At 38.7% G+C, this 25,762-nt stretch overlaps 1 protein-coding gene across 1 annotated transcript in view; it reads left to right on the forward strand.

Annotated features, from left to right (window-relative positions):
• LOC130579274 (type II inositol 3,4-bisphosphate 4-phosphatase-like) overlaps positions 1 to 23,570 on the forward strand; it is a 147,874-nt gene extending 124,304 nt beyond the window's left edge. The window contains exons 6-8 of the mRNA XM_057375935.1: positions 7,086 to 7,204; positions 9,090 to 9,206; positions 23,442 to 23,570. Coding sequence (XP_057231918.1) covers positions 7,086 to 7,204; positions 9,090 to 9,206; positions 23,442 to 23,570 — 365 coding nt within the window. The remainder of the gene's footprint in view (positions 1 to 7,085; positions 7,205 to 9,089; positions 9,207 to 23,441) is intronic.
• The last annotated feature ends 2,192 nt before the right edge of the window (positions 23,571 to 25,762 follow it).

Raw genomic sequence — 25,762 nt, forward strand, 5'->3', positions numbered from 1 at the left:
TTTTTTTTTTTTTTTTTTTTGCACTTATTTTATTTCCAAAGAGATGGAAAATGTTAGGAACCGGCAGAATATATTTTATTTGTAAAATCTGAAGAAACGGGTTCTAGTTGTGTTCTATGAGCTTATGGTATAAAGAAAGTCATAGTTCAAAGAATAAGGAAGTCTGCTTACCATTTGCAGCTCTTCTGGTTCTTCATCTAGTATTTAACTTGTAGCCCCTGTATTTTTTGAAGAATGAGAAATCTGTGAGAGAAATTGCATCAAAGTTACTTCTTCATTCGATACCCAATATGACAATGTTAGGAAAAAGTGAGGGGGAGAATGGTATTTAGCCCTGTTCCCATGAGATTTAAGCCCTTCTGTGGTATCCTGAAATACCAACAACACCAAAATAAATTGCAGCCTTGGAATAGCAGTATCAAAATTTATTTCGATATGAATGTATTTTGGAGTGTAGTAGTGCACAAGTTTTTGTAATGCTTCATGCCCTTCCCTCCTCCTCCCCGCTTCTTTCTTCATTTCTCTCACTAGAAAACTGAAGGTCAGAGCCTAAATATCATTAAGAGGTGGTGCCATGAGCAGAATAGTTTTGAACAGAAGGTAAAGAGGATAATTGAGAATCTGAAGCAAACAGCTAGAGGTCTGCTTTGCTGTCACGGGACTGCTGCAACATGTCTGAGAGAGTTTTCTGTTAGAGTCACCGCGTGCTCAGGGAGGAAATGCAGGCTTTTTGGGGAAAATTACATTTTGCTAACTACTTGAAAGACATACACAGGAACACATATATTCTYAGACACATTTTCAAAAATCAAAGGCGTTTAAAAACATTGAGCAAGAGCAATTTGTTTCATAACTTAAGAAACCAGCTTTTCTAAGTCAAGCTGGAAGTTCTCTCCCATGACCTTGTTGCTGTTGTGTAGCTGAAGTCTAGAGCAYGGAGGTGATGGAATTCAGCTCTGCACAAGTGTAAATAAAGCTGGGGCAGGATTGTGAGTGTGCTGGAACAGATTGTCTGTCGCTAGCAGCGGATCAATGCCCAGCAAATGTAAATAGCTGGGGATGGATAGCAAACACGTGTAACTGTGCATTTGCTCCTGCAGTGCAAATCTGCCTGTGAGCTGGGTGTTGATCCAGTCAGCCTGTTTCCTGAGCCTCTTGCATCTATCATACTTAAACCCCTAAGTATCTGGGGTTGTCCAGGCTAAATAGCAAAGCTCTTAGAGGAAATAGKCCTGTTCTAGCATGTCAGAAGAATTGAAACCCCTGCTCAGGAAATGCTGGCAGTGGCAGTGAAAAGCTGCAGCCTAAGCCTTTGCTTTGCAAAGGAAASTTCCCTGTCTGACCATCCAGGTCACACTCCACCACCTGAGCTGGGATCAAAGCCCCTTTGCAGCTACATCCCCCACACTCACACAGACCCTGCTCTGAAACAGATCACTTCTGATTTTCACGGTGGTAATTCTAACCAGATTTATCACTTCATCTGCAAATAAGTTGATGAGTGCAGCTGGCTTGTGGGCATGRTCACTTATCCCTACCCTCTATCAGCATACAGCATTTGCCCCCAGCAGCATTCATGTGTATCTTATTTCAGTGACTCATAAATAATCATGTTCTTTTAGYTGCAAATTAAGTGGGTAATGATTGATGTTTTTCTGGGCAGCACACTGGTATTATTTGCAGTTAGTACTGCTAATATTGTTTGGTGTTTGTGGAGGTTTATCCCCCCAAAACCTGTACTTGTAGAGAGCCATAGAGATATCTTTTTTTTATGCTTCATTTGGTAAGACTTCCCTGTCATCTTTCTCCTTGGATTGCTGGTAGAAATTTTCTTCCTGCTGTTTATTACAGCCATCCCTGAAGGATACTAATTGTTTTATGTATGTGCATTTCCTTGAAAATATAAGTAGGTTACTTTAGCAACCAGCTGTACATTCCAGAGAACAGATACATTATTTTTATAGAAGCCTCTCATCCCCGGAGACAGAAACAGTAATATTGAAAGTCTTCTTAGGTAAAAATCAGTGGATCTTTACTTATTTGTATATGTGCTCCAAATGTATTTTTCTCTGTAGAGTTTCTTTTCATTGTAGAGTTTACCTGAGTCTGAGCATCCATTTCAGCCACAATTAGAGTGTCCCTTCTTGTGTGTACCTGTTGCATGGCTATGTCACTSTGCCCTCATTCTGGGACAGCATGGACCTTTATAATTTTTGTGGCCACATCCTTTGATATTTAGTGTCGCATGGTGAATTGTTCCAGGAGTCCACATTGCAAATTGTTGTGGGAGCAACTTCTCTGCTCTTTCTGTCCCTTTCTGTTCCCATCAGCAAACTGAAGCATTCCTGCTGGCGCAGGCATGAGAACTCGTTAGTAGTATTTACAATAAACCAATTAATGAGTTTTATTATATAGCAGGTGTGCTAATTAACATCATTCTGTGCTAATGCCCATCCTCAAATGTTCATCTCATTTGCTTTTAGGTGTGTTTTGCCATGAAGAGAACCCATTGCTGTTCAGTCTTCAGCTCTCTCACACTTGCGTTTGTGTTCTTAATTCAAAAGGATGGCCAAAACTTTCCTGTGTGTTCCAAAGCTGGATTATTCCTAAGCTTTTGCACATGCCTGACTGAAGGTATTCCTTTTTAGAGGACACAGAAGCAGTGGTGATGTGCACTTTGTTCTCTTACACCTCCCTGCCCTCCCCAACACCTCCCAGGGTGGAGGGAGGCAGGCTGTGCGCTGTTCAGTGTTCTGTTTGTAGCACAGGTCTGTGTGTGGTGTTCCCTTATTTAACACATCCTTTTGTCCACCTAGGAATAGCTACACCTCACTTAATTAGTTTATCAAGACAGACTGTGCSTTATTATTTATAATCTGAGCTGCTTTGGGAAAATAATGTGGCAGCATTGTCAATGAAATGAATAAAAATTTGAACATTACACTCACATATATACAGGCGTGTGAGACACAGGCTTTCCCCATGCTCCTTGTCTTCAGATACCACTAATTTTCTGTTGTTTTGACAGTGTACAAAATAGCRTGCCCTGGAGACAACAGGGCAGTGTGGTTAATTCCTGCTCCTAGACAGCCCCTTGGAATCTGTTTTTGTTTGGAATATGGGAAGRAATGAAGCTGTGGGAAATGGTGTTTCTGTCACTGAAGGTTAAAGAAAGAACTTTGCAGACTGTCATGTAGGCTAATACAAGCATTGTATAAATCCAGAGTATGAGATGACATTCACCAATATACTGTAATATTCCCCAGCTGCAAAAATAAACAATTCAGTTTCAATGCCATTTCCCAATTTTTGGGCTCATCCTTGGCTCRTTTCCCAAACATCTCTCTGAACTCTGAGCTGGAGATGTCTTTCATTCCCACTGCCCATGTTGTTTGTTCTAGCTACTGGATCTTTTTTAGTTCTGGGAGATGCTGCATCATCCTGTTTCTCTGCCAGATGAATTCCTTTTGGCTCCAGTGGGCTTGTGCTTGGAGCAGAGTGCTRAGTGCCCGGTCAGAAGTGTTATAGTTTCASRGAAGGTAGWTGAAGAATTTCCAGGCTATTTCTATTCTGGGGTTTTGTTTGTTTCCTTTCTTCTTACTGTTATATAGTAAATGGGTTTTTTTAGTTTTTCTTTCTGTACTCTCTTCCTATATAGAGGTAACATTTTCAAAAAATCCTCCATGATCCCATGAGGAAACAGCAACCTGTCTTTCCCTTCTTTACCTGGGCACACACACACACACAGAGAAGGACAAAGAGCAAAGAGAACAGTGAAATATCAGGAGAGGATTTGTTTCTTCTGCTATCTTAACTATTTTCTTTGTTGATATTAAAGCATAAATTATTCCTGAAGCAGTTCTTCCTTAAACATTCRTTGTACGCTGATAGGCTCAGCAGAGGTGGGATCACCAGGGGAATGGATGACTCAGGCTTTTACACACTGAGTCAACAGTCACAATGAGTAGATTCATATACTTTTGGCATGTAAGTACAAGCTGCCGCTTCATTTCACTGAGTTCTGTTGATGAATTTTCCAGAATGAATTCGGGCATGGTGGAGTGTTGAGCAGTGACATGACCTGGGGTGTGCAGGGTTGTGGTGGGAAGTGTGTTGTTGTTGTTGTTACCTGCTCTCTCACAGCTCTGTGTTTGCAGTTAAAGAAACAGCCTCAGAATGCCTTTCATGCTCATGTTTTCATCAATTTCTGCTTGAGCAGTGTGCCAATAATGCCCTACACATATGGTTAGATATATATAACCATATAGCTGGTCTTCTGCTGTCATAACCCTGTCATGTTTCACTTTGGCCACTTTGTTTCTTTGAAGACCTGAGGTTTTTGGAGATACTGACAGTAAAATCAGTTCAAAGGGTAATAATGCAGCATGGGGATCTGAAGCTTGCCAGACTGTGAACAGGATATAACAAGCTTTTATTCTTTGGTATCAGCTTAAAGTAGTCCTTTTGTTTCATTAAACTTTTCATTTGGGCTGTTTTGAAGGGAAGTGATGCACTGTGACTCAAACTGACAAATTCTGTGTTCTTTACTGGGGCAACTTTATTGAACATCCTCTCTGACTGAAAGGCAAGTTGTGAACAGCAGTAGCCCAGWGTCACAATAGAGATAAATAACACTGTCATCAAAGTAAATGCAGGTTTCATTTAATTTCATTTATCCTTCTGCACCATTGTCTCCCAAAGAGTTCTGATGCTTTGTGCTGWTCCTCCCTACTGGAGATATGCAGATGAGTTATTTTCCTGTCAACTCTATCCAATGAAATGCAAGATCATGCTGCTAAGCCACCTTTTTACAGGAAAAATGATCTAATACGGGATTGCTGTACTGTCACAAAAATGAATTGTCTCCTATGCTCAGATAGCACCAAGGTGGTGACCACTTAGTGCAAATCTTCTTCCTATTGTTAAAGGTTTCTCAATAGGATAAAAGCCTGTGCTCTTGCCAGCTAAAAGACTTTGTCACATCTTGATAATATATTTGAGACAATCCACAAGTAGATCAAACTATTATTTGTGGGGGTTTTGCCTCCATTCATCATGCGTTAGTACTTTTTGCAAGAGTTCAGCTGTAAGGTCCCTGTCAGTCACAGGCAGTGGGGTTTTTTTTTTTCAGATCTAAATTAATTTTCCAAAGTGTCTGTGTCCCTTTGTTTTTTCTCTTTTTTTGTTGTATTCAATTGAACTGTGAGTTGGCTAACCTTCCTTTGTGGTGGGTGTGAAAAATTTGACTGTCTCTCTGTTACAGTTTCTGATAGTGAACAGGAGCTCTGTTGCCATTCCTCTGAAACTGCTACATTCTAAAAAATGATTATAGGATGCAATATATAAGGGTTGTATAGTGGCATGAGATCAGGTTTTGTGGGGGGAAATGGTTGTATTTGGAAATCTCAGTGATCTGGTACTAATTCTATGATCAGCTTTAGAGAGACCAAAGTCAAATGGGTTGGTGTCTGCCCAACCTTTTGTGCTTTGGCAACTGCTTTTCAGTAAGTCTACTCATGTAACGTTCCAGGTGATGTCAAATAGTGCTAATATTCAGTAATTTTAATAATGTGGTGAGTCTTTGCACCAAGAGCTTCCTGGCAACTTGATGTTTGAGCCTTGTGCTGTTACATCAGCTATTTCATAAAGACTTCATTATGCACAAACTTTTATGCCTATTCCACTTTTCTCACCAAATTCTAATAGGGTCCGTTTGAGATTGTGTACCAGGAGATTTCATTGGCAATTTGGACTAATGCAAAAACTTTAATCTCTGAAGGTTAGATTTAACCTCCTYCCTGTCCCTTTTAACTGTAATAAAAGAGTGCTGAAAAACCTTCAGTCGGTTTTCCTTTTATTTACAACAGGAGCAGGTTCAAACCCAAAGGAAAAAAAAGGTATAAAACAAGCTGAGTTGGCCTTTTGTATGTATCAGAGATTTTCTAGAYTTGGCTTCTCCTCAGACCGAGTTTGCTTGCTGTGAGGATAAGCTGAGTCACCTTTTAAAAAGCTAAAGGTCAGCCACACTTGAGGAAGCCCCTGGTAGGCAGTGGCTCATAGAAAATACCCTCAGCTCTTTCTTGACAATTACCCTGTATGAAACMGTAGAATTTTCTTTGCTTCCCTCAGGTTTCTGAGGTCCCAGGGTAGTTTCTTACCCTGCAGAAAGCACTGGATAGATCCCACCGCAGTGTTCACTGTTGTATATTCCTTAGGGAAAAGAAGAAGGTGGATGGGTTTTACTTTGGAGCCAATGCATGCCCCATTAATTTGTGTCCCTTCTGCAGAGCAYCTAATGATGCATTTATTTATTTCCTCCTCCTTTTTCTTTGGTGTTTTCATCCTTTCTGTTCAAAGGCATGAGGTGGGTTAGCATAAAGAATGAACTCAGTCACCTGCACGACTCTGAGCCCAGGATAAAAATGAATTATTAAACCTGAACTGAATTTTTCTGTTAGGTGGACTGAGTTTTAATAATGATAATATGTAGGCAGAATGCAATTCTCATTTAAATACCAGTCACTGACAAAAGAATTGTTTATGTTGCTGTCTGCTTTCACGTGTGTGGATTTATACCTGACAATGAGATCTGCTAGGAAGTTCACAAGGAGTGACAAACTTTATAAACAACCTAACCACTGATAGCAATTAGCTGGTTTAGAACGTGTTTGGAACGGTTGTGTAACTGGAAAAATCGTCAGACAAGAGAGGATCCAATAAGGCTTCTAAGAGAGATTTTGTGGGCAAATTAAATGAGTGCTTACGTAAAATTAAGTGCTACAGCAGCGTGTGTAAATGTGCCCGTATGCGCACGCACGCTCGTGGACTGGACCTGRCGAGCCTCTGGCAGGGAGCTTTGCAGAAGCTGCAAGTATTTTTAGTGGAAAYGAGATCTCAGCTCAGTTCTGCAGCATGTGACTTCCTATTTCTGTAGGTTACTTCCAAGGGACTTCCTCTGTTAAATCRACTTGTCTCTGGAGATTTAATCTGGAGCCGGAGTGTGGTCTGCTTTGTCCTGTGCCTGTGACAGCATTTTCCTGGAGTTTGCTTCTGCGTATTTCATTTTTATTTTCTACTGTCTCCAGCATGCAAGGATCTAGTGGCTGCTACCCGTGATCGGAAGCTGAACACGTTTATCCAAGTCTCAGTGGTGCATCCAGCAGAGCACATTTTGACACGGTATTCAAGCACTGAAATCGTGGAGGTGAGAGTCTCTCTTATTCAATTAACATGTTGATTAATGAATCGCTCATTTCTTCCTTAGAAAGTGAATGAGGAATAAAACAAGTTAGTGCACGGTCTTAAGTAAGAMAAGGGCACTCTGGCAGTTAGTAAAGCATACCTAAGTGTGCTGTAGTTCTTGGCATTTAACCAGGACAAACAGAAATTAACTTGGCTTTTCATGAAAGCCCTGTTGTTCCAAGTAGAGGCATGGAGAATATTCCAGTTCTCCAGACACAGGTTTAGAACRAAATAGAGAATAGTTGCTCTCATGAAGGGACAAGGCAATGCAAARTAAAACTAAATTAAGGGTACAGGGAGTTTGGAAAGTATTTTTAAATTGCAGAAAAACATAGGTGTATTATGTGGTCTTATTCTATTTGTTTCTTGTTCTATTTTTTCCCATTGGAGATTTAATGCTTTTGCAATTTGAAAAGCATTACCTTACTGCTATAATTTGGGAAAAGAATCTGTGTATGTAATGTCTGTGACTTTATATAAAATAATCAGTAGCTTGCATCATACATTGCAAGAAAAGTTGTCTGAAGCTGCTTTGCTAGTCCTCACTTTGCCCTGTAAGCATCAGTGTCAGAAACAGCAAAAATGGTTCAGAGAAAATGAAGGGTGAGCAATGTAGGTGTAACTTGCTCAACTCAGTGGAGAGACTCATTAAGAGCAGGGAAGTCTCATTGTAAACACACACATGATTTCRCCAGAGGGTTGTTTTAACTGTTAAATACAATGAAAATATTTCATGAGCTCTTTGTGTGATTACTCTCAACCAGCATACTAATTAAATTATTATGGTTTCAGCCCTCAACCATCCTGAAACTGCTTWATTCAAATATCTTGTGTCTGATCAGGATGTTTCATTGCAGACTGTCTGGAATGATGTCGTGCAAAAGATGAATAGATAACTTTATTTTTTTTTTTGGTAGAAGTTGATGCATTTCTTAACACAATGTGCTAGACTTCAATAAATTCCTGAATTTGTTTTGTCAAGGCTCTCAGCTTTGTAGTTAAGCTTTGGTGGAGGAGAAGGCAGGGTCACAGAAAGTTATTTCTTTAAGATAGATAAATTGCCTTTATCACCCGCAATCCTTTTTTTTTTTTTTTTTCTTAATAGAAAATTTAAAGATCTGTGCCCAGCAATCTTTGGAAATTAAGTATAATTAAAAACTAAGAAATTATAAAACAACATTTTGTACGATTCATTTAATTATATATCTTTAGCTATGGTATAGTTACTTCTGTGTACAGCTTTTGGGYATAATCATAATGTTTCAAAGCACAGGAATGTTTTTTATTGCTCTACTACCTAAAGATGAGTATTTCAATCTTCCCCCCCCCCCCACAAATCAGTATCCTTAACATAATACTGAGAGTCTCTGTAGCATTTCTATGCACTTATTATTGTGKCTTAATGAAGATTGCTCTATTTTGTATGTATGTGCAAGTTAAATCTCTGGTTTGTTTAAATTAAGATGAAATTGTGGTAATTTCAGAAAGTTGTAGGAGTAAGAAAGGGTTTGGTTATTACAGGTTGTATTCCAAAGCCTGATACTGGCTGAGCTGTTAAAAATGTGTTGCTAGGTTCTGCTTCAGAAGCACTTCACATCCTTCCCAGTTAAAAAAAAAACTTTCCAGGAAGTTGTTGTGGTTTTGTTTGGTTTTTGCTTGTTTGTTTTCAGTTTTCCTGATAAAGTTTTAAAGCAGTTTGTTTTTCTTATTGATTGGGTAATAGCACTGAGCTGTTCCCATCTCTCTGCTATAGACAGCTGACACCTTTTAGGTTTCTGTGCTTTGATACTGACATCCTACACATTGCACAGCTGTTATCTTACTGAATGTTTACTTGTATTACACAGGGTACAAAAGATCCACTGTTTTTGACTGGTGTGACATTCCCACCGGAATATCCCATCTATGAGGAAACTAAAATAAAACTAACAGTCTATGATGTCAAAGATAAATCCCAGGACACGGTAAGTGCCTTGCTTCATTTCTTGCATAGATCTTAATAAGGAACAAGTTTCTCGCCGTGTTGTTCTTTGGCTCTCTTTAGCAAATTGGGGCGATAGGTTGAGGTAAGGTTGGTTTTGTCGTGCCTTAAGTCCACTTTCTCTGTTGTTGTTATGTGAGAGATTAGAGAAAGAGAGCCCTGCACTTGAGATGGGTACTTTGATAATGGCTTTTTAATTGGTTATATGAATCGGCACAGATATTCCTGGCAAATAAAGGATTGCTCTGGTGTGCATTTTGAGGGTGGAGAGCACATGGAATAGACTGAGATAATACCATTGGGAATAATTTTTGAGAAATATATTTCTGATAATGTTTTATTTTTAATATTTTAATATTAACATTATTTTATAATGTTGTTGTGCACTTATGTGCACAAACCAAAATGACAGCAGAGCCTTTAATTTGGGAGAGAGCTAATCACCTTTTATTTTAATCTCTTGTGTGGTGATACTTGTGTTCAGCTTTTCTGTCACTGCTTCTGTTATTGATTTGTAAGAGTCCAAGCYCTACAGAGTCACTTCTAAAGGTGAATCATTTGGGGTTCTGGTGTTCTACATTCTTGGATACAGAGTCAGCTTTTTATTCTTGGAAAGTTACTCATTTGTGCTGATAGATGGAGGTCAGTGGGACATTCTGAGTGTTTAAACTGCCAAATACAGAGCTTGAGTGCTGTTTTATGTGCTCCAGGTGATCTAAGACAGCCTTACAGAGCTAGATGTCATCACAGGACCTATGGGAGATGTGTGTTTTTCTTCTGTGGCAGCTGGAGTCCAGCTGATAGTTTCCTCTTGGGCATCAAAAATGGCCCTTGACACCTGTACTAAATTAGCTGAATTGTCTTTACATATCTGTAGTTGGCACTCAGCATGATTAAAGCAAGTGCAARCTTATGTCCTGACTGTATATGTGTTCATTATCCATAAGAAGGAAATTAAAGGCATAATTTAAAACTTGAGACTGTCTTTGAACTGCTTGCAAAAGTAAAGTTCTGTGTTTAGAGAGCTCGTAATTTTTTTCTGGTAGAAAAWTATTGWTGTGTTTGTTTACATTTTCGACCCTTGTGGGCCAACAGGTCGGTTCTGTGCCCACACTGTGCTCTTTCACGGGAATGTGTGGAATATTTTAGGCATAGAACCTGGATTTATTCTCTGTTTAAGAGTAACCAAGGAAGGAGCATGTATGTGCAGTTTTGTAATGTCTATATTTTAATTTTTGGTTATGGATTAGACAACAGGGTGTTAAAATGGGATCTGCTGTGTATTCAGCAGTTGTCACCTGTGGACAGGTAACAGGCATTGAGGGAATGGAGTTGGACTTTGCCTTCCCTTCCAGTTTCATTCTGACTGACACATGATGGAAAATAATATCGTCTCTGTAAGTGATAGGAGTGGAATGGTTTCAGAGCACTCTTCCCTGTACCTTTTCTAGCTGCAGGCTTCTCTACTGCCACTTATGCAGGAGAAGATCCAGCTTAGAGAATGAATGTAATTTGATAAGCTCTTTGAAAACCTGTAAAAAACTGCAGTTACTTTCTGTAACTGTTCCTTACAACTGTAAGGACACGAGTCTCTCCCAGGGCATCCCACTGACGTAGCTCAAAAATCCTAAGAGACAATACCTTTTTCTTTTGTAACAGCATTTATGTTGTTCCTATGCAAAACATTCTAGATCTGTACTCAGGAATATCTTTTTGTAGGGGAAAATATTAATAACATCTCTGGTTTACATACATTTAATGTTTTTTATTACTCAGCCATTCTAAAGCTGAATGTAGGTAAGAGAATATTAAATAGAATGTAAGATTTAAATCAAGGTGGACTGAGCATATGTGAATGACCCCACGCTACCCTGACTGTAGCTTCATTAATGGCAATATTTGGACCTCTGTTTGCATGCTAGAATGTCAGTGACAATAAATCAAATGTCTTGCCTTTCTTATAATTAGAAGCCATCACACTTTCTATTAGTTGAGGTGAAATTTTTTGAGTCTGGATGTTTATGTAGATTCATAAAAGTCATATTTAAATGAGTTMTAATTTGATACCATTACCAGCATAGCTACAACAGCACAGTCATCCATGCTTGGGATGTGTCCCTGTGGCAGCAGAGCTGCTCCAGGTGCTGTGGTGTCATAGTTCTGATTCTCCAGTCTACAGTAAAGACCTGTCTACAGTAAAGCTGCCTTTCTTGTTCCTCAAAAACTGCTGCCACAGCTTATGGCTGCCAAAAGTAGTCCCACCATTCCTCCAAACACACAGGGAATCCAGCTGGGAATGGAGGGCAATCCAGGCCTGCTGGGGATGCCCTGCTCTGCAAGGCTGAACTTCCTGGGCTATTATAGGACCACCAGCTCATATAATTGGGCATTTATAGCAGAAATAAACCTTGGGTTTGACTGTGAGAGATTTTACAGAAATTGTGCCACAATAATAATTCCCACAACATCAGGGCTGTACTACTGCTGGCTTCAGCTAATAAGCTCAAAGTAGCTAATATCACAAATATATACTTTTACTTTTCTTCTTTTTCTTGTCATTAAAACACAACTGTAAGGAGTRAATTCTGCACATTAGTTAAACTCAGCAGGATTTTTCTGCCACAATAGAAGGTTGTAGAGAAGGTGGGGAAATGGCAGTGAGTACATCACAGGGTAAAGCGTTTTCTTGGGTTTTGCCTAAACCTTACTCCGTCTGTACAAGAGAATTTGGTCTCATTTTCAAACTGCTGGATTTTTACTGTAATACAAAAATGACTAAATACTGCGTGGTTTGTGCACACAGGGTTCACAGGTCATAATTTTAAAGTGAAAAAGGATGCTCCTCATGGAGAAATAACCTGAATTTACTTTTGGCACTGCTCTTTYAAAAAAGACTTGAAAATAACCTTTCAATGCTGGTATTTCTGTAGCAGARAGCAGATAGTTACTTCACTCTTGCCTGTCATTTAGCTTACATTATGTAAGAAGTGTGGTTTAATTATATTGAAATACTGTGCAGCTGGGATCACATTCACTGTGCTTGACACACTGAATGTTCTGGCTGCACTTTTCRCTTTTTATGCATCTCTGTCTGGTGTTGATCATAATTATATCTTGCCTGTGTCAGACTTTCTGTAATTGAGGCTTTTAAATATAATGATACAGGGTGTTTTTTTGTTTTGCCTAGTCTTTCTAAGTGATTGGTTACTGTAAGTTTTTATGTAAATAGAAACTTTTAAGAAAGACAGTGGTATTCCTAGTTTACTTTGGCATACTTAGAATAAAGTGGCTGGAGTGTTCATGAAACATCATTTAATTATATCCATGCATACAAAGTGGTGGGTAATGCCATCCTATGAAAAATGTATGGTGACATCTGTTTCTTCATCACAAAGGTTTTTCTTCCCATATTGCCATGAGCAAATTTATGTTTCCCTGGCTTGAGCTACACTGTGTTTAGGATTTTACAAATTTTGGCTTTGTTGTATTACTGTGCCTGTTCTGTAAGTCATTGTCCAAWAAGATCAGAATTATTGGCTCATAAGCTGTTCAGAAATTACCTCTGTCCACTTTTGCACAAGCACACTTGTTCTTACCTTTCTTGTAGGCACACAGCTAAGCCTGCTTTGGTTTAGCAAGTTTTAGAGCTGAAGCCAGGTTCATTCTCTGTGAAAATACTGCTTGGCACAAGTCAGGTCCCACTGCCGCATGGCAGACCCACAGAAAACATACAACTGATGGATTTGTTACCTTAAGAGCAGCCTAGTGGCTAATCTGGGAGCCAGCAGTGTTTGCTTTGTGTTTGGAATCTGTGTGCCCTACAGCAAGAGTTCTGAACTTCCTATGCAGTGAGTTGAGCCACCTCCTTTTGGTGCACACACAGGCAAGTGCTGGGAGCAGAGGGCAGGAACAGCTTTCTGTACCTRGTGAGAACTTTCTGTATCTTATCTTCACATCACCCCTTCAAAGATAATCTCCTTTCGATGGATATCACTACTGGAATTCAKGTGTGATACTGAAAGCTACAAACAGACACTCTAATGTTATCTCCTGAGAGCAAGGGGAAACTGGATGTATAAAAAGCAGTTGAAATATTACACATTCAACAGTTTGGTCTTCCTTCTTTTACTCCCCAAATTTCAGCTTAATCACTGAGAATAAAATTAGATTAATTTGATAATTTTAGAAGTAGTGGGCCTAGAAGGTCAATTTTGGTACTGGAACATATGTTGTTAAATGGCAATTTTAGATTACTTARGCTTTAAATTACCATTGAGGTTTCAATCTTCTATTAAGCTTGCTCACTAGATTGTCAGTATTTCTCAGTATYTTTTAGAAGTCTTGGATACATGAAGGGAAATTCAAACTGCTGACTTTCCTGTGGCTTTATACGGATACAAAACCTTTCTTTGAAGTAGCTGAGGGTACAAAAAGCTTTCATATATCTTAGTGTATCTCTAAGAGAATTGAGGATAAGTGTCAAGACGGTTAAAGTTACAGGTAGAGACTTAAAGTCCATTTGTAACTTTACTGGTCCTTGCACATTACCCTTGAAAATTCAATGGGAGGATTTGGCTTTGCAGAAATCTTTCTCCCTGTGAAACAATCTACTACTTTTTCTCCTACCCTTTTATTTATTTTTTTTCTTCTTATTGAGACAAATTCCTCCCTACTGCTGTATTTTCAGGGAAAATTGTAACCTGCTGTTTGTTAATTTTCCATTTTCCTTTTCTTTTCTGCCTACTCCACCAATCAAATGCTACTGCTGCCTCACATCAGGCAAAGGTTCATTATAAGAGCTGACATGTTGAAAAAGATTTGTAAAACTACCTAGGAATGAGACCAATGATATTCTGTAAGAGTGTAAAGGGTTGCCTTGAAAATTGCTCAGAAAGAAAGGAACTAATTAGTAAATGATAATAATTTCCTGTAGTTTTTATTTTAACCAGCTGTGGATTTCAGTAGCATAGGCATGATTGTTGCAGTATCTGTAGCGCTGTCTACTCTCCCTCCCCTTTTCTGACAATTGAAAACTCATCATTTTGTGATCACTGTGCCCAAGGCCAAGCACCCAACTCATCAATCACCCACCAGACCTCATGGRTTCACAAATGAGTCCAGTGAGTTGCCATTCCTGGTTGGCCCACTCACCAACAGCGCCAGCAGTGTCTCTTTCCCCCACTTTAGGAATCTCCTGGACAAATTCCTCTCTGCTGGATTGAATTTCCAGCAGGTATGCTGTAAGTTGAAGTYCCACCTTGAGAACAAGGACTACTGATAGTGCATTTTCTCCCAACTGCTTACAGAATTTTTTGTCCCCTCCTTTATCCTGGTTGCCTGGTCTATGTGTCTTGTTGTCCTTCCCACCAACCCTTTCTTGCAAACACTCAACCCTATTGTCACCATCATTAAGCTCTAGGCATCAAAACCTCCCTGAAACACAGGGTCACCCCAGCACYTCTCCTTCCTTGCTTTTATTCCTTCTGAAGTGTTTCTAGCCTTTTGGTAGATGACACACCCTTTGTAGATAAAACAGACCAAAGCACCTATCCAATAAGGATTGAAAATATAAAAAGAAAGGGGCACGGAGCAGAGGTAAGTCTGCTCTTGCTTTTGTGTTATGAAAACAGGCACTTAGAGGTTGGAAACAGATTTTTCTTTTGAAGTTTTGGGGTGAGTGTTCTGTGAAATTGAAAACAACAAATTCAATCTATTAGAACAGATTTTTCTTCTTTTAACATGTATCTCACAAAAGTGTCTTTTACAGTTACTGCCATGCCTGTACCAATTAATGTTTACATTTGRAACTTTGTACTAAAAAACTAAAATTGAGCAAATAATTCTATTAAAAATTTACATTAGAAACAACTGCATTGGATGTAACATAAGACTTTATCTTCTTGAGCAAATTTTTTCTAGAAGAGCATAGTAAATTGCTCTCAGAGTAAGCTAGTTAAATGTTTTGTATTATGCTATATTTTAAATATTTGATGAATAAACATGAAAGGCTTGTGTAATCATTTAGGATTTCCAGTGCTGTTAGAAATGCATGTATCATTGAATTTTACAGTAATCAAAGCCTCTTTATATAATCGTTATGCAGTACTTTACAGAAACAAATTCTCATGTGACTGAAATTCTCCATGCTTGGCCTTGTTCATGCCAGAAATGAGGATTCTGTTTTGATCTGTTCTTTGTTTTGTCCTGTTCACCATGGATTGTGTGAACACAAAAGGAGGGCAAAAATCCCTGCCTTCTAGCATTTTCTTGAAGGATCTTTTTGCAGCTTGCATAGTGATGGCTGGAAAGGCAGGAGGACAAAGAACAAATGAGGTCTGTAGCGTGGTCAAAATTCAGTGCACTGGGTTCTCTCAAAATCTCAACAGCATAAATGTGAATGAACTCTGTTAACAGCAACAATTGTGGGCCCAAGATTTCTGGGTACAAAGCAGCTGAACAGAGCATCAGCTGCTCTGCACTGTTATGTCACCTTGTGGTACCTGAGGTGTCCTTTCACCAAGGAGTACACTGACATCCCTCACCTTGAATTTATTATTTATTGATGAAATTATGGTTTGTAACCTAGGTCTCCCTGGCACAGTGACGTTAGTTATGTTTCTATTTARTCTTTTTGGTGGGTTTTTTTCCCACCATTCTTCAGTGTTGAGAGTTTGGTGTACTTCCCATCTCTCCTGAGTTCTTTCCGTCACTGTTATGTTATCTTTTAAAGCAAGCATAGTTGAAGACTTTTATATCACCATGTGGCTCTTGGTGTTCAATCTTACAGTCTTATCATCCTTAAATCCTTTGCCATATATACATATTAGTCTCACTAATGTGAATTGAAAMATCTGCAAGTCACAACTATCCAAACCACATAGTAAGATTTCATTTTTCTTCTTTTTTTCCCCTCCCCTCCAATTCAGAGTAGGGAACAGTATGACCTTCTGTTTTATGAGGTTCTTCTACCCCAGCTTTTCCTGCAGGCTTCAGCATATTTCAGTAAGCACAACATTTAAGGCAGAACCATTGTAATGGCTCAAAGAGCTATCAAGATAACTTATTTAGAGCAAAATACTCAGATGACGCTTAGCAAAGATTGTTCTATCAGCTTTGACTGTAAAATGTGCATTCWGAGCCATCTTTAAGTGAAATTCAGAGGGCTCTGACTATAGAGGAAATAGAGGAATGCATTTTGTCTGCAAGTTGATAAGCAGACATGTTGTCATACACATGTCAGGAATTGTAAAGGAGTTGTACATTTGCAGCACTTGCAGCATGTGTATTCTTGTGAGATAAAAGGAAATTTTTGAGTGTGTGTGTATTACATTAGTCTGATTTGATATCTGACTTGACAACCATTTCTGGTGGAAGTTGAAGCCTTCTTACTTCATACGTGTCTCTGTTACGTGTGGTTGTCTGCATTGCTCAGGTTTTTCTAAGGTAAGGCTATGGATAATGTATTTTTAGTGAAAGAAAAAAAAATCACTGGATTTCTGTTGAGTAGAAGTCTGGATCTATTAGCACAAAATKGTGCAGGTGTTACTGTCTTGGATGCTTGTCTCTACTACTTCCACCAAGCTCCGTGAGCAGCAGCAGAGGCAACACTGGATCACAGCTCTTCTGTTTTGTTTTCTCTGCTTTAYTCTTCAGCAGTTTTACTGGGTGTATTACAAGTGCATTGAGAGATAAAAGCTAATTCCTTTGATTGCAACAACATCKGCACTGTGAGCAGTTTTATGTAGATACGCTTTGTCTTAAAATGCAGATCCATAAGTCTGTGTTGGGAGAAAACCATTTCTCTGTTGAGAACCCTTCAGACAGGGTTGTTTTCTTCTGAAMAGAAAATCTGTATCATGAGGGACAAATGTGATTTATTTCCTTTAGAAGGCAGCCGTTAGTAGTTTTGAGATGCTTGGAAGGCTTGGATTTTGACACAGCTACCTCAGAGAAATCGAACATGAAGATCCTTGATTTGTTATAGCTGTAGATTCTCACTGCCTCTGTTCCTGGGGAATAACTTGGCAGCTTTTCAAAAAGAAGTAATTGCAAGGCTCTTGCTAAAGAAATTATCTCAGAATGTAGAAGCTCTGGACAGTTACTGCCCAATTATTGCTACCCTGTTCTGAAATAACATCACCCCTGTGAGACAAGGAAGTTTCTGAATAATTAACTGGGTCCAAATGGCTTTCAGGTTTGGGTAAGACAGAAGAAAGATGTCCTTGCAGTATAAATTAAAGCATAGGCACATATACCCAGATTTATTGAGAGGCTTCCTGAGAGACTTTTTCTGTGTACACACAATTCTCTGTGAGATTCATGTCCAAAGTTTCATTGCCCATTAAGACAACCTTGACATTATCAGTTAGCAATCCTCTCCTGGTGGATAAACCTGTCTGGATTTAGAATTAGCCCTCTATAGAGTATTTGATAGCAGCGCAGTGGTGGATTCCTTTTCCCTGATCCTTTCTTAGTGTTTCTCAGGCAGCAGCTCACTGAGCCCCAGAAAAGGCTCCTGTGGGAAGGACCAGAGGGTTTAAAGTTTTCATGTCTGTTTTCAGGCATGTGGAACCTCATAATCAGCAGTACATTCACTATGAAGAAGACAAAAAGCTGGTTGACTTCAGCTCCACAGGAATAGTATGCTGGCATTCTTAGCATCTAAAATARTGTTCCCTCAAATCCATGAGCTATCTATAGAAGGAGTTGAAGAGACAGTAACAAGAAGTGGAGGGACATTTTGTAGTTTGAAAAAGCAAAGTATTATTTGCCTTGGTTTTGGTTTGTTTCCCCCTTTTTTCCACCATTTCAATTTTTTTTCCCAGATTTGCAGTTTGGTTTCTTACTAGGTGTGCAGCCTGTTTTGTGTGCTCAGGATGGACCCCTGTTTATTTAATGTTTCTGAAACTCTTAGATGAAGCTACTTCTAGAGTTACCTGATTGCTTTTTTTCACTTTTACTTAAAATGAACTGGAAGTACCCATTGAATTACCACAGAATATAAGGCCTTTACACGGAAAAACCTGCAAATTCAGGTTATTTAGACAAAGTAATTAATACCTTTTATGATCTGAGCACTAGCTCAAGTAACATGAAATATTCTGGATTGTCAATCTCCTCTTTAAGAGAAATTGTCAGGAAATTTGTATTTACTATGTTTGCATCTGTGAGATAATCATAGTAAACCTTATGAAACTGCGTAGCTTAGACATTTCTTTTGATTAGGTCATAATTATTGATGACTTTGAATTATAAAAAATTGAATGGGCAATAAATTCTTTGCTTMTTCAGTGAGTGTCTGTCATCTATAACAGTTTGAGATGCTGCAAGTTAACCTGCACAGCATCACACTTCACAGTCAATTAAAATGAAAGTGGYTGGTTCTGACTTTGGGAATTCAACACTATAGGCCCTGTCTAAGGCCAGTTTTTTTGTATCTTGTCTTATTGGCACTTTCCATAACTGATTTGCACTGTCTGAAATCAGACACAATAAATGTTTTATATAATGATGGCAGGTTGTTTAATATGGAGTATAGACATTGGGAAAATTTTTATGTTTTCAACAAATTACATAGCTTTTTTACGCATAAAAAGTAAAGCTTTTTTCTGTATTCTATACTCTATTTTCTTTATTCTAGAAAGAGAAAACCCATGTATTTTGAAATGGTTTCAACTATGAGTTTGAATTGGGAGATGATAAATGTAAGCACATGTGGTTTGGGAGTGTGTAGATGTTTTCCTGTAGATGTTTTAACCTTTTTCCCCACCAAGTGATGAGAACACAAGAATTTGACCTGGAATTAAGGAAAATTTATGTTGAAAATTAGCTTCTAAGACAATCTCTGGACTGTGGAAAAGAGATGTGCTGTATTATCCTGTAGTCCTTCCCTACTGATACCCAGAGATGGAAACCTGGGAGGAGAGATGAGATGAGTGCCTGGTCAACATCCCAACACAAAGTGGAAGGCAAAATGCTGGAGGGTCTGGCAAAAATCTAGAGGGTCTAGATGTGATCTGGAGGACCAATCCAATAGTGCCTAGCAAAGCAGGTCCATCATTGCTCTCTTAGATATCACATCACACTAAAATAATTTTTTGGCTGTTCTATTTCATGGCTGCTAAAATTTGATTTGGGCATGTGATAAGTGGGGGATGTCGAGCAGCTTGACCAAGTGAAATAATTACTAGGGATGTGATAGGAAGAAAGTCTTGGGAGAGAGGGAGATTCATGTTCAGAGACAGAGAGGTTGAATTGGAGGTATGATCAAACTTTGGTAAGTTAAGTTAAATAGCCCACAACATTCTGTCTCAGACTTGCATTCAAATAGAGCCAGATTTGTTTGCCTACAAATAGAGCTGGATCTCTGAAAAGGGTGACAAGTGCTAATTCTTTTGATATTTGCCATTGGAAAGAGTATTGACATATGTGAGGCACTGGAAAGAGTTACTGGAAAGATAACCATCAATAAATGGAGCCTTAAGATTCTACCTTTGAGTTGGTAGCAAACAGTGCAGAATTAGTTAAAACATGAATATTGCAAAGACTCAAGTACTGTGTGAGGTTCAGTACAAAGCTCAGGGAAAATGAAGGAGACCACAGGTTCCCCTACAATCGCTCTGCTAATCCAAAGTTCACGTAATTACCTCATATACGTGCAGGTGTTTATCTGCTCACTCTTGTTTTCTGAGCCCTGGGCAGGGGAGGTTAAGTGATGGTGTTTGTGTCATTTTGCTTCCACAGTTGACAGTATTGTAACATTGGATATAAAAATTTTTTGTGATGTTGAGATTAGGGAAACAAATCCAGTTTCAACCTCCATAAACATGGAACTTAGAATACTAGTAACTAAAACAACTGCAAGTAAAGTGTAAGTTTCATTTTCCTTGAAAACTGCAACCATTGTATGCTGACATTACTAACAAGCACAATATGATGAGTTTTGTGTCTTTCTTAGTATTTTAAAAATATTGTGTTCAGTGAATATCAAATTTTGTCTAGTTTGCATGCCTACCCAAAAATAGTAATTCYAAGTACTTTATTTCATTTTATTTGTGGTTTCTCATTTATATGATATATTCATGGCTCATTCAGATTGGTCCTGCAAAATACCAGAAAAATCCTTCAATACTTTATTAAAGTAATYTAACTTTTTAATGAAATATTTAAGTTGCCTTTTCCAAAGAAGGAAGCTTTGTAATTACCATTAAACTAATGTAATAATACTGTAATATTATTAGCAGTTATTTTAAGCAGATAATCATTTTCTCTTAAATTAGCCTATGCTGTTACTGTAAGGCCATTCACCTCTAATAACACCTCACCTCCCTAAAGAATACAGTGKTTAAGGGGGGCATTTGGTTTGGCTCAAATTTCTAAAGTGCCTTCATTTTCTTGTCTTCCATGAAATTTAACTTGTTTGAAAAGGTGRTGTTAGACAAAGCAGACTTTAAATGTTTAGCATAAAATTCTAAGAATGTTTACCTGGTGTTTTTGATTTCCCTTGAATTAGGTTTTATTTGGTTTGATTGGGGGATGCTTTTAGGGGGAAAAGGGTCTGTTTCTAGTAAGATCCTGATGGTACTTTAAACTTGCCAGCTCTAGATGGCTGGATGAGTCAAAATTACCACGTGGCATAATTCCTGGAGCTTGAGCTGGCAGGGAGTCTGCGGGCAGGGTGCTGCTCTCAGAGGGAATATAGGTCAGAATCTGAGCCATGAGAGCATTTGCAGGAGTCAGGGCTGAAATCCTGAAAGGTGCGTGTATTTATGTGAATGTGTTTGCATTCACTTTTGGAAGGCATCTCAAGTTGTTTCTTTTTAATCCCTCACTCCTTCTCCTGGCTTTCAGATCAGTAAGATCACACATAGGTGGTTTATTTTAAACCACACATAGGTGGTTTATTTTCTAAGCCAGGTGGAAAGATTGGAGTTTGTACCCCAGAGCGGTGTGTGCTGTTTAGTGCTCTGAGTTTTTTATGTGTGCTGTTYCTAGAGTCAATATTAACAAAGCCCYACAGAAGATGAAAACAGTCTGCWTTGAAGCTGTGAATAKCATTGAAGGTCTGCTACATRTTMATASAGYAGCTCCTATTTATGCAGGAGGAACTTGTGTATCTGTGTTTAGAGTCATGCAGTCTTAGAAAAGGTGGTACTTTTGGATGTATAGTTTCTCCAGGATGTTTAAAGAAAAAAGCTGCAATGTAGGCTACAGTATCAGGTATCTTTTTTTTATTTTGTTGGTTATTTTTTTCCCCGTCTTTCTAAATCTATATGGTCTTTGTTACTGCTAATCAAATTCACTGTCTCTCTCTAAACTTCCAATTTTTAGGGAGGGAATTTGAAGGAATTAGGGCTTGTATTTTTACATTTGCTAGTTTTGGATCCAGAGCTGGAAATGTCACAGTTCCGTTAAACAATCCTTTTCTCTAATGTCTCTCTGAAAGTAGAGGTGATGTGTGACTGCGGTGTTTCTCTGGTGGCATCATGTCAAACATAGAATTGTTTGCAACGTGTACCGAGTGCTTCTGCTTCTCTCTTCTGAGGGTTCTATAAAAGTTCACAATTTTAATACTTAATAGTAACTCAGAGAAATTTACTCCCTGAAAAAATAATTGTGTAGATGAGGATAGTGACTGCCCTGTTAATCTGAAGAAATCTGCATGCTTAAGCCACTGTTTTCAAAATAAAAGCAGTATTGTACTGCTTAGAAATAGTGTCTCTTGTCTTGTGGTAGGTGATTTCTGCATGGAAAGAGAGAGAAAGACAGACATTAAATTAAATTAAATTAAATGTACTCATCACAGGAGTTAACAGCTGTTTGACTAAGAGGCAGCAATGCTATGCACTGCTGGAAGGTAAGAGCTGAAGTTGTTCCTTWCTGCAGGCACTGGGAGGCTTTAGGCAGGCAGGAAGGTTTGGATCAGGAAAAGGGCTGGAACACAAGGACCCACAGCTCCATTTCAGGACTAAACCCTCACAATGAACAAGGACATTTTGAAGTAAAATGCTTCAAGAATGAGCAATGAGATTGTGTTTAACTGAATTCTCTTGGCAGTCTTACAGATAATATTGCTGAAGATTTTATGGCTTCTGTTTTTAGATGMTATTTTTATCATCTAAATGTTTGAATTGAACATTGGTTGTAATTTAACTCTGAAAAATTCTTTCTAATGAAAATYTTCTTTATAGTAAATGTACGCAAAAATTTACCTAATTGCATCTCAAAAAAACTGTATTTGAATCCAGTATTTTCAGAAATAATAGGGTTCTTGATCAGTCTGCCCTTACTGGGAACTAAAAGGGAATTTGTTGAAAAAAGTAAAGGAAGAATGGATGCCTCATGGATCTTCATGGAAATCATAAAATTTGCTATGAGCTTTTGGAGTTGCTTATGTTGCTTGCTGTTGGAATTTCCATCTTTCAGTTCCAGACACTTGGAGAATCAGTTCAGTAGTGAATCCAACCTGTTTTGCTGTGGCCTCCCCTCACCCTGTGGTGCTGGGGGAGCCCTGTTGGGCTGGTGCAGCTTCCACTGGGGCAACCAGCACCACCAGGGGCTGATGGTGCAGAAGGAGCAGCTCTAAAGGCCTGACAAAGGAGTTAAAAACTTCTCAAGAGGATTTTAGCCAGCTTTATTTGCTCTGCTGGCAAACTTGTAGATTTCTGAATAGTGTCTTAAATAATAAGTTTATTTTCAGTGGCTTTATGATTTGTGACAGCCTTTGTTTCGTGGTCCTACCTTGTTTGTTTGTCCTTTTAAGCACAACACATCATACCCTTGATCAAAAGAGACCTTTTTTGCATAAATTTCACACAATGATTTTCGTTCAGTTGGCTGCTACAAAGATAGTTTATTCTTATATAATTTTTATTCACCTTTAGAATTAGATTTATGTAATTTGTGACTACCTASCTCTGTTGTGTGTCACTGTTACCTTTTGCCTTTTAGCATAAATCTACCACATCAGTGCAGGGAAAAAAGAAAAAGGCATTTTATCCCACATGACAAAGTTACTCCCTTAAGAGACAGAGACTTCCACTCACCTTAGACTGTAGATGTTACTGCTAATATGCTGTAGTAATCACTGGGGAAATCATAGCTTACACACTGGGCTGGAAAAAATCTGAAAGGTCTGGAGYGGTGCTGGATGGCCTAAGGTGCTTTTTAAGAATGAAACATGAGTTTTTAATGTTTTTCCTTTTTTYCTTCATGTTAGAACTTTCCTTCAGCAGTGGCTGAAGAGCATGTTAAAGCTTATGGATTGATTATGAAAGATGTTCAGACTGGAGATACTTACACACCTGAAGATGTCAGCTGGCTGCTCTATAGATTCAAATCAAGTTAGACATCCAATTTCCCATTTTTAGCTATTTGAGGCACTTTTTTTCCCCAATCCCGTGTACCTCCTCAGGCACTTTTTAAGCTGCTTGAAGAAATCTGTCAGCACCTTTTTCAGACTCTATGCACATTTGAAAAATGTGATCCTAACTCCTCCAGAGCTGTGTCCACCAGAGTATCTCTGTTAGAATGCAGATGTCAGCCTACTGRCACAAAGCAATACTCTCCATCAACTTTAGAGGGGAAGACCAARTACCTTTCCAAGAGTTAACTGATCAGGGGTCTGGATGAACCACATTCCTGGCCTTCAGATCACTTCCCAGACCTGCTCCTAACAGTTGTCTTCAGTGGGAAAATGGACAGCTCTCTCCTACAATCGCATGGGGCTGGGGGAATTACTGGCCTTACAGTGGTACATGGTTTCAGGGAGTCTTTGGACAGACTGGGGCAAGTGATGTCTGTGTCCAGTCCTCATCTTGGTGATTATTCTAATCAATTGAATTGAAAAAATACAGTTATATGGTTAAAATGCTCTAAAAAAAAGGAGGGTTTTAATGAAGTTATACCTGGTATCTGTACAGTGAGAGAAGTAGTGTGGGGACTGAATGTTGGCTTGGATAGGAGCAGGAGTGTCTTTGGAATGTAGAACCTGGAAACTCATGTCTGGCAGGTTTATAGACAATCAGCAGCATGGCATCGAGAAAAACTATTTTCAGAAGAAAAGCTGCCATAACTGTAATGAGGTGATAATTCAGCAGAACAGACTGTTTCCACTGAAACATTTTTGACTGAATTACAAAATATTGCTAATGTGGTATTCAGTTTTCCCTTTTGTTTCTGTTGGAAATCTGAGTAAGCCTGGTCTCAGCTGTAAAATTCTGTTTACCTTTCTTTTACTTGAAGACACAGATGGCTGCCATAACATAATTTTGTTTTATATGCAACAAAATGGGGTTTTAATAAATAAAAGGGACAAAGAAAATGAATACATTTTCTCCAGTCTCCATCCTTGTGTTTCAGTGAAAATCTAAGCAGCAAAATTTTTAATCTGAGATATGGATATGTCTTCATTACTCCTGTTCTTAGAATCACAGGAAAGTCTATGAAAGCTGTGATCCTTTGCTTCTCAATCCTTGTTATAGAGGACCACAGGAAAGGAAATTAAGTGTTTGATACAGCAATGAATACATTTATGAAAGTTCAGCTATGTCAGAAAATCCCTTCAATCTCGTATTCTCCTGGGTTTTTTTTTTGGCATAGAAATTGGCTTCAGGCTAAATATATAATATTTGAGGCTGAAGTATATGAAGATTTTGATACAGGCATCTCTTATTCTGACAATGTGAATGTCAAAACTAATATTTTTTAAAGTAATATAAAAATAGCTTGTTTTAGGTGCTATAGTGTGATGGTTTGGTTTGGAAGAGGCTCTTGGGAGGGTTACTTCTGTGGGGCTTGTTGTTGGTTTGGGGGTTGTTTGGGGTTTTTATTTTTCATTTTAAGTAATTGGGGAGAATAGGCTAAGAGAAAGGAATGAGAAAAGTTGTGTGGAGGCTAAAATACTGATCCTGTGTTCATATGTAATTAGCACAACAATRTTGTAACTATTTTAAGCAGGACAATGCTCATGCTCCTTTATGCACCTCAGGGCCAAAAAGGATTTGAACTTCTGTGAATCTGCCCCACTGAATACCGGATGTACACAGGTCAGGTGGTTAAAAACCATGCCAGCTTCATAGCTGAGTATCTCTGCTCGGGTCCAGAATATCAGTGGTAGTCCTCAGGGCAATGCAAGCATAGCAGCAGCCAAGGAGTGCCCAAAAGAATTCAAAAGAAATACAGCTCAAAGAGAAATTGCAATTTTTCAATTACATTCAAAGATATGGTCTTTTAGAGGACAGTATTCATTTAAGTTGAAAATTAATCTTTTTCTGAAAGACAGAGAATTATACTGAGTCACAAGGGGATCTATTGTTTAAATTATTTTGGTATTATTCAGTCTCCAGACAGTGACTTTTATCTTTTTTAGAAGTGTGTGCTTAGAATGTCCTTTTTGTACAAAGACATGGCAATGGGTCAGGGCAATCCCAAGCAAAAATATGGGCTGGGTGGAGAATGGATTGAGAACAGCCCTGATGAGAAGGACTGGAGGGTGGTGCTGGAGGAGAGGCTGGACATTCCCTGGCCATGGCACTGACA

This window comes from Malurus melanocephalus, unplaced genomic scaffold (assembly GCF_030028575.1).
Source record: "Malurus melanocephalus ecotype Western Australia unplaced genomic scaffold, MMel_1.1 scaffold_265, whole genome shotgun sequence".
NCBI lineage: Eukaryota > Metazoa > Chordata > Aves > Passeriformes > Maluridae > Malurus > Malurus melanocephalus.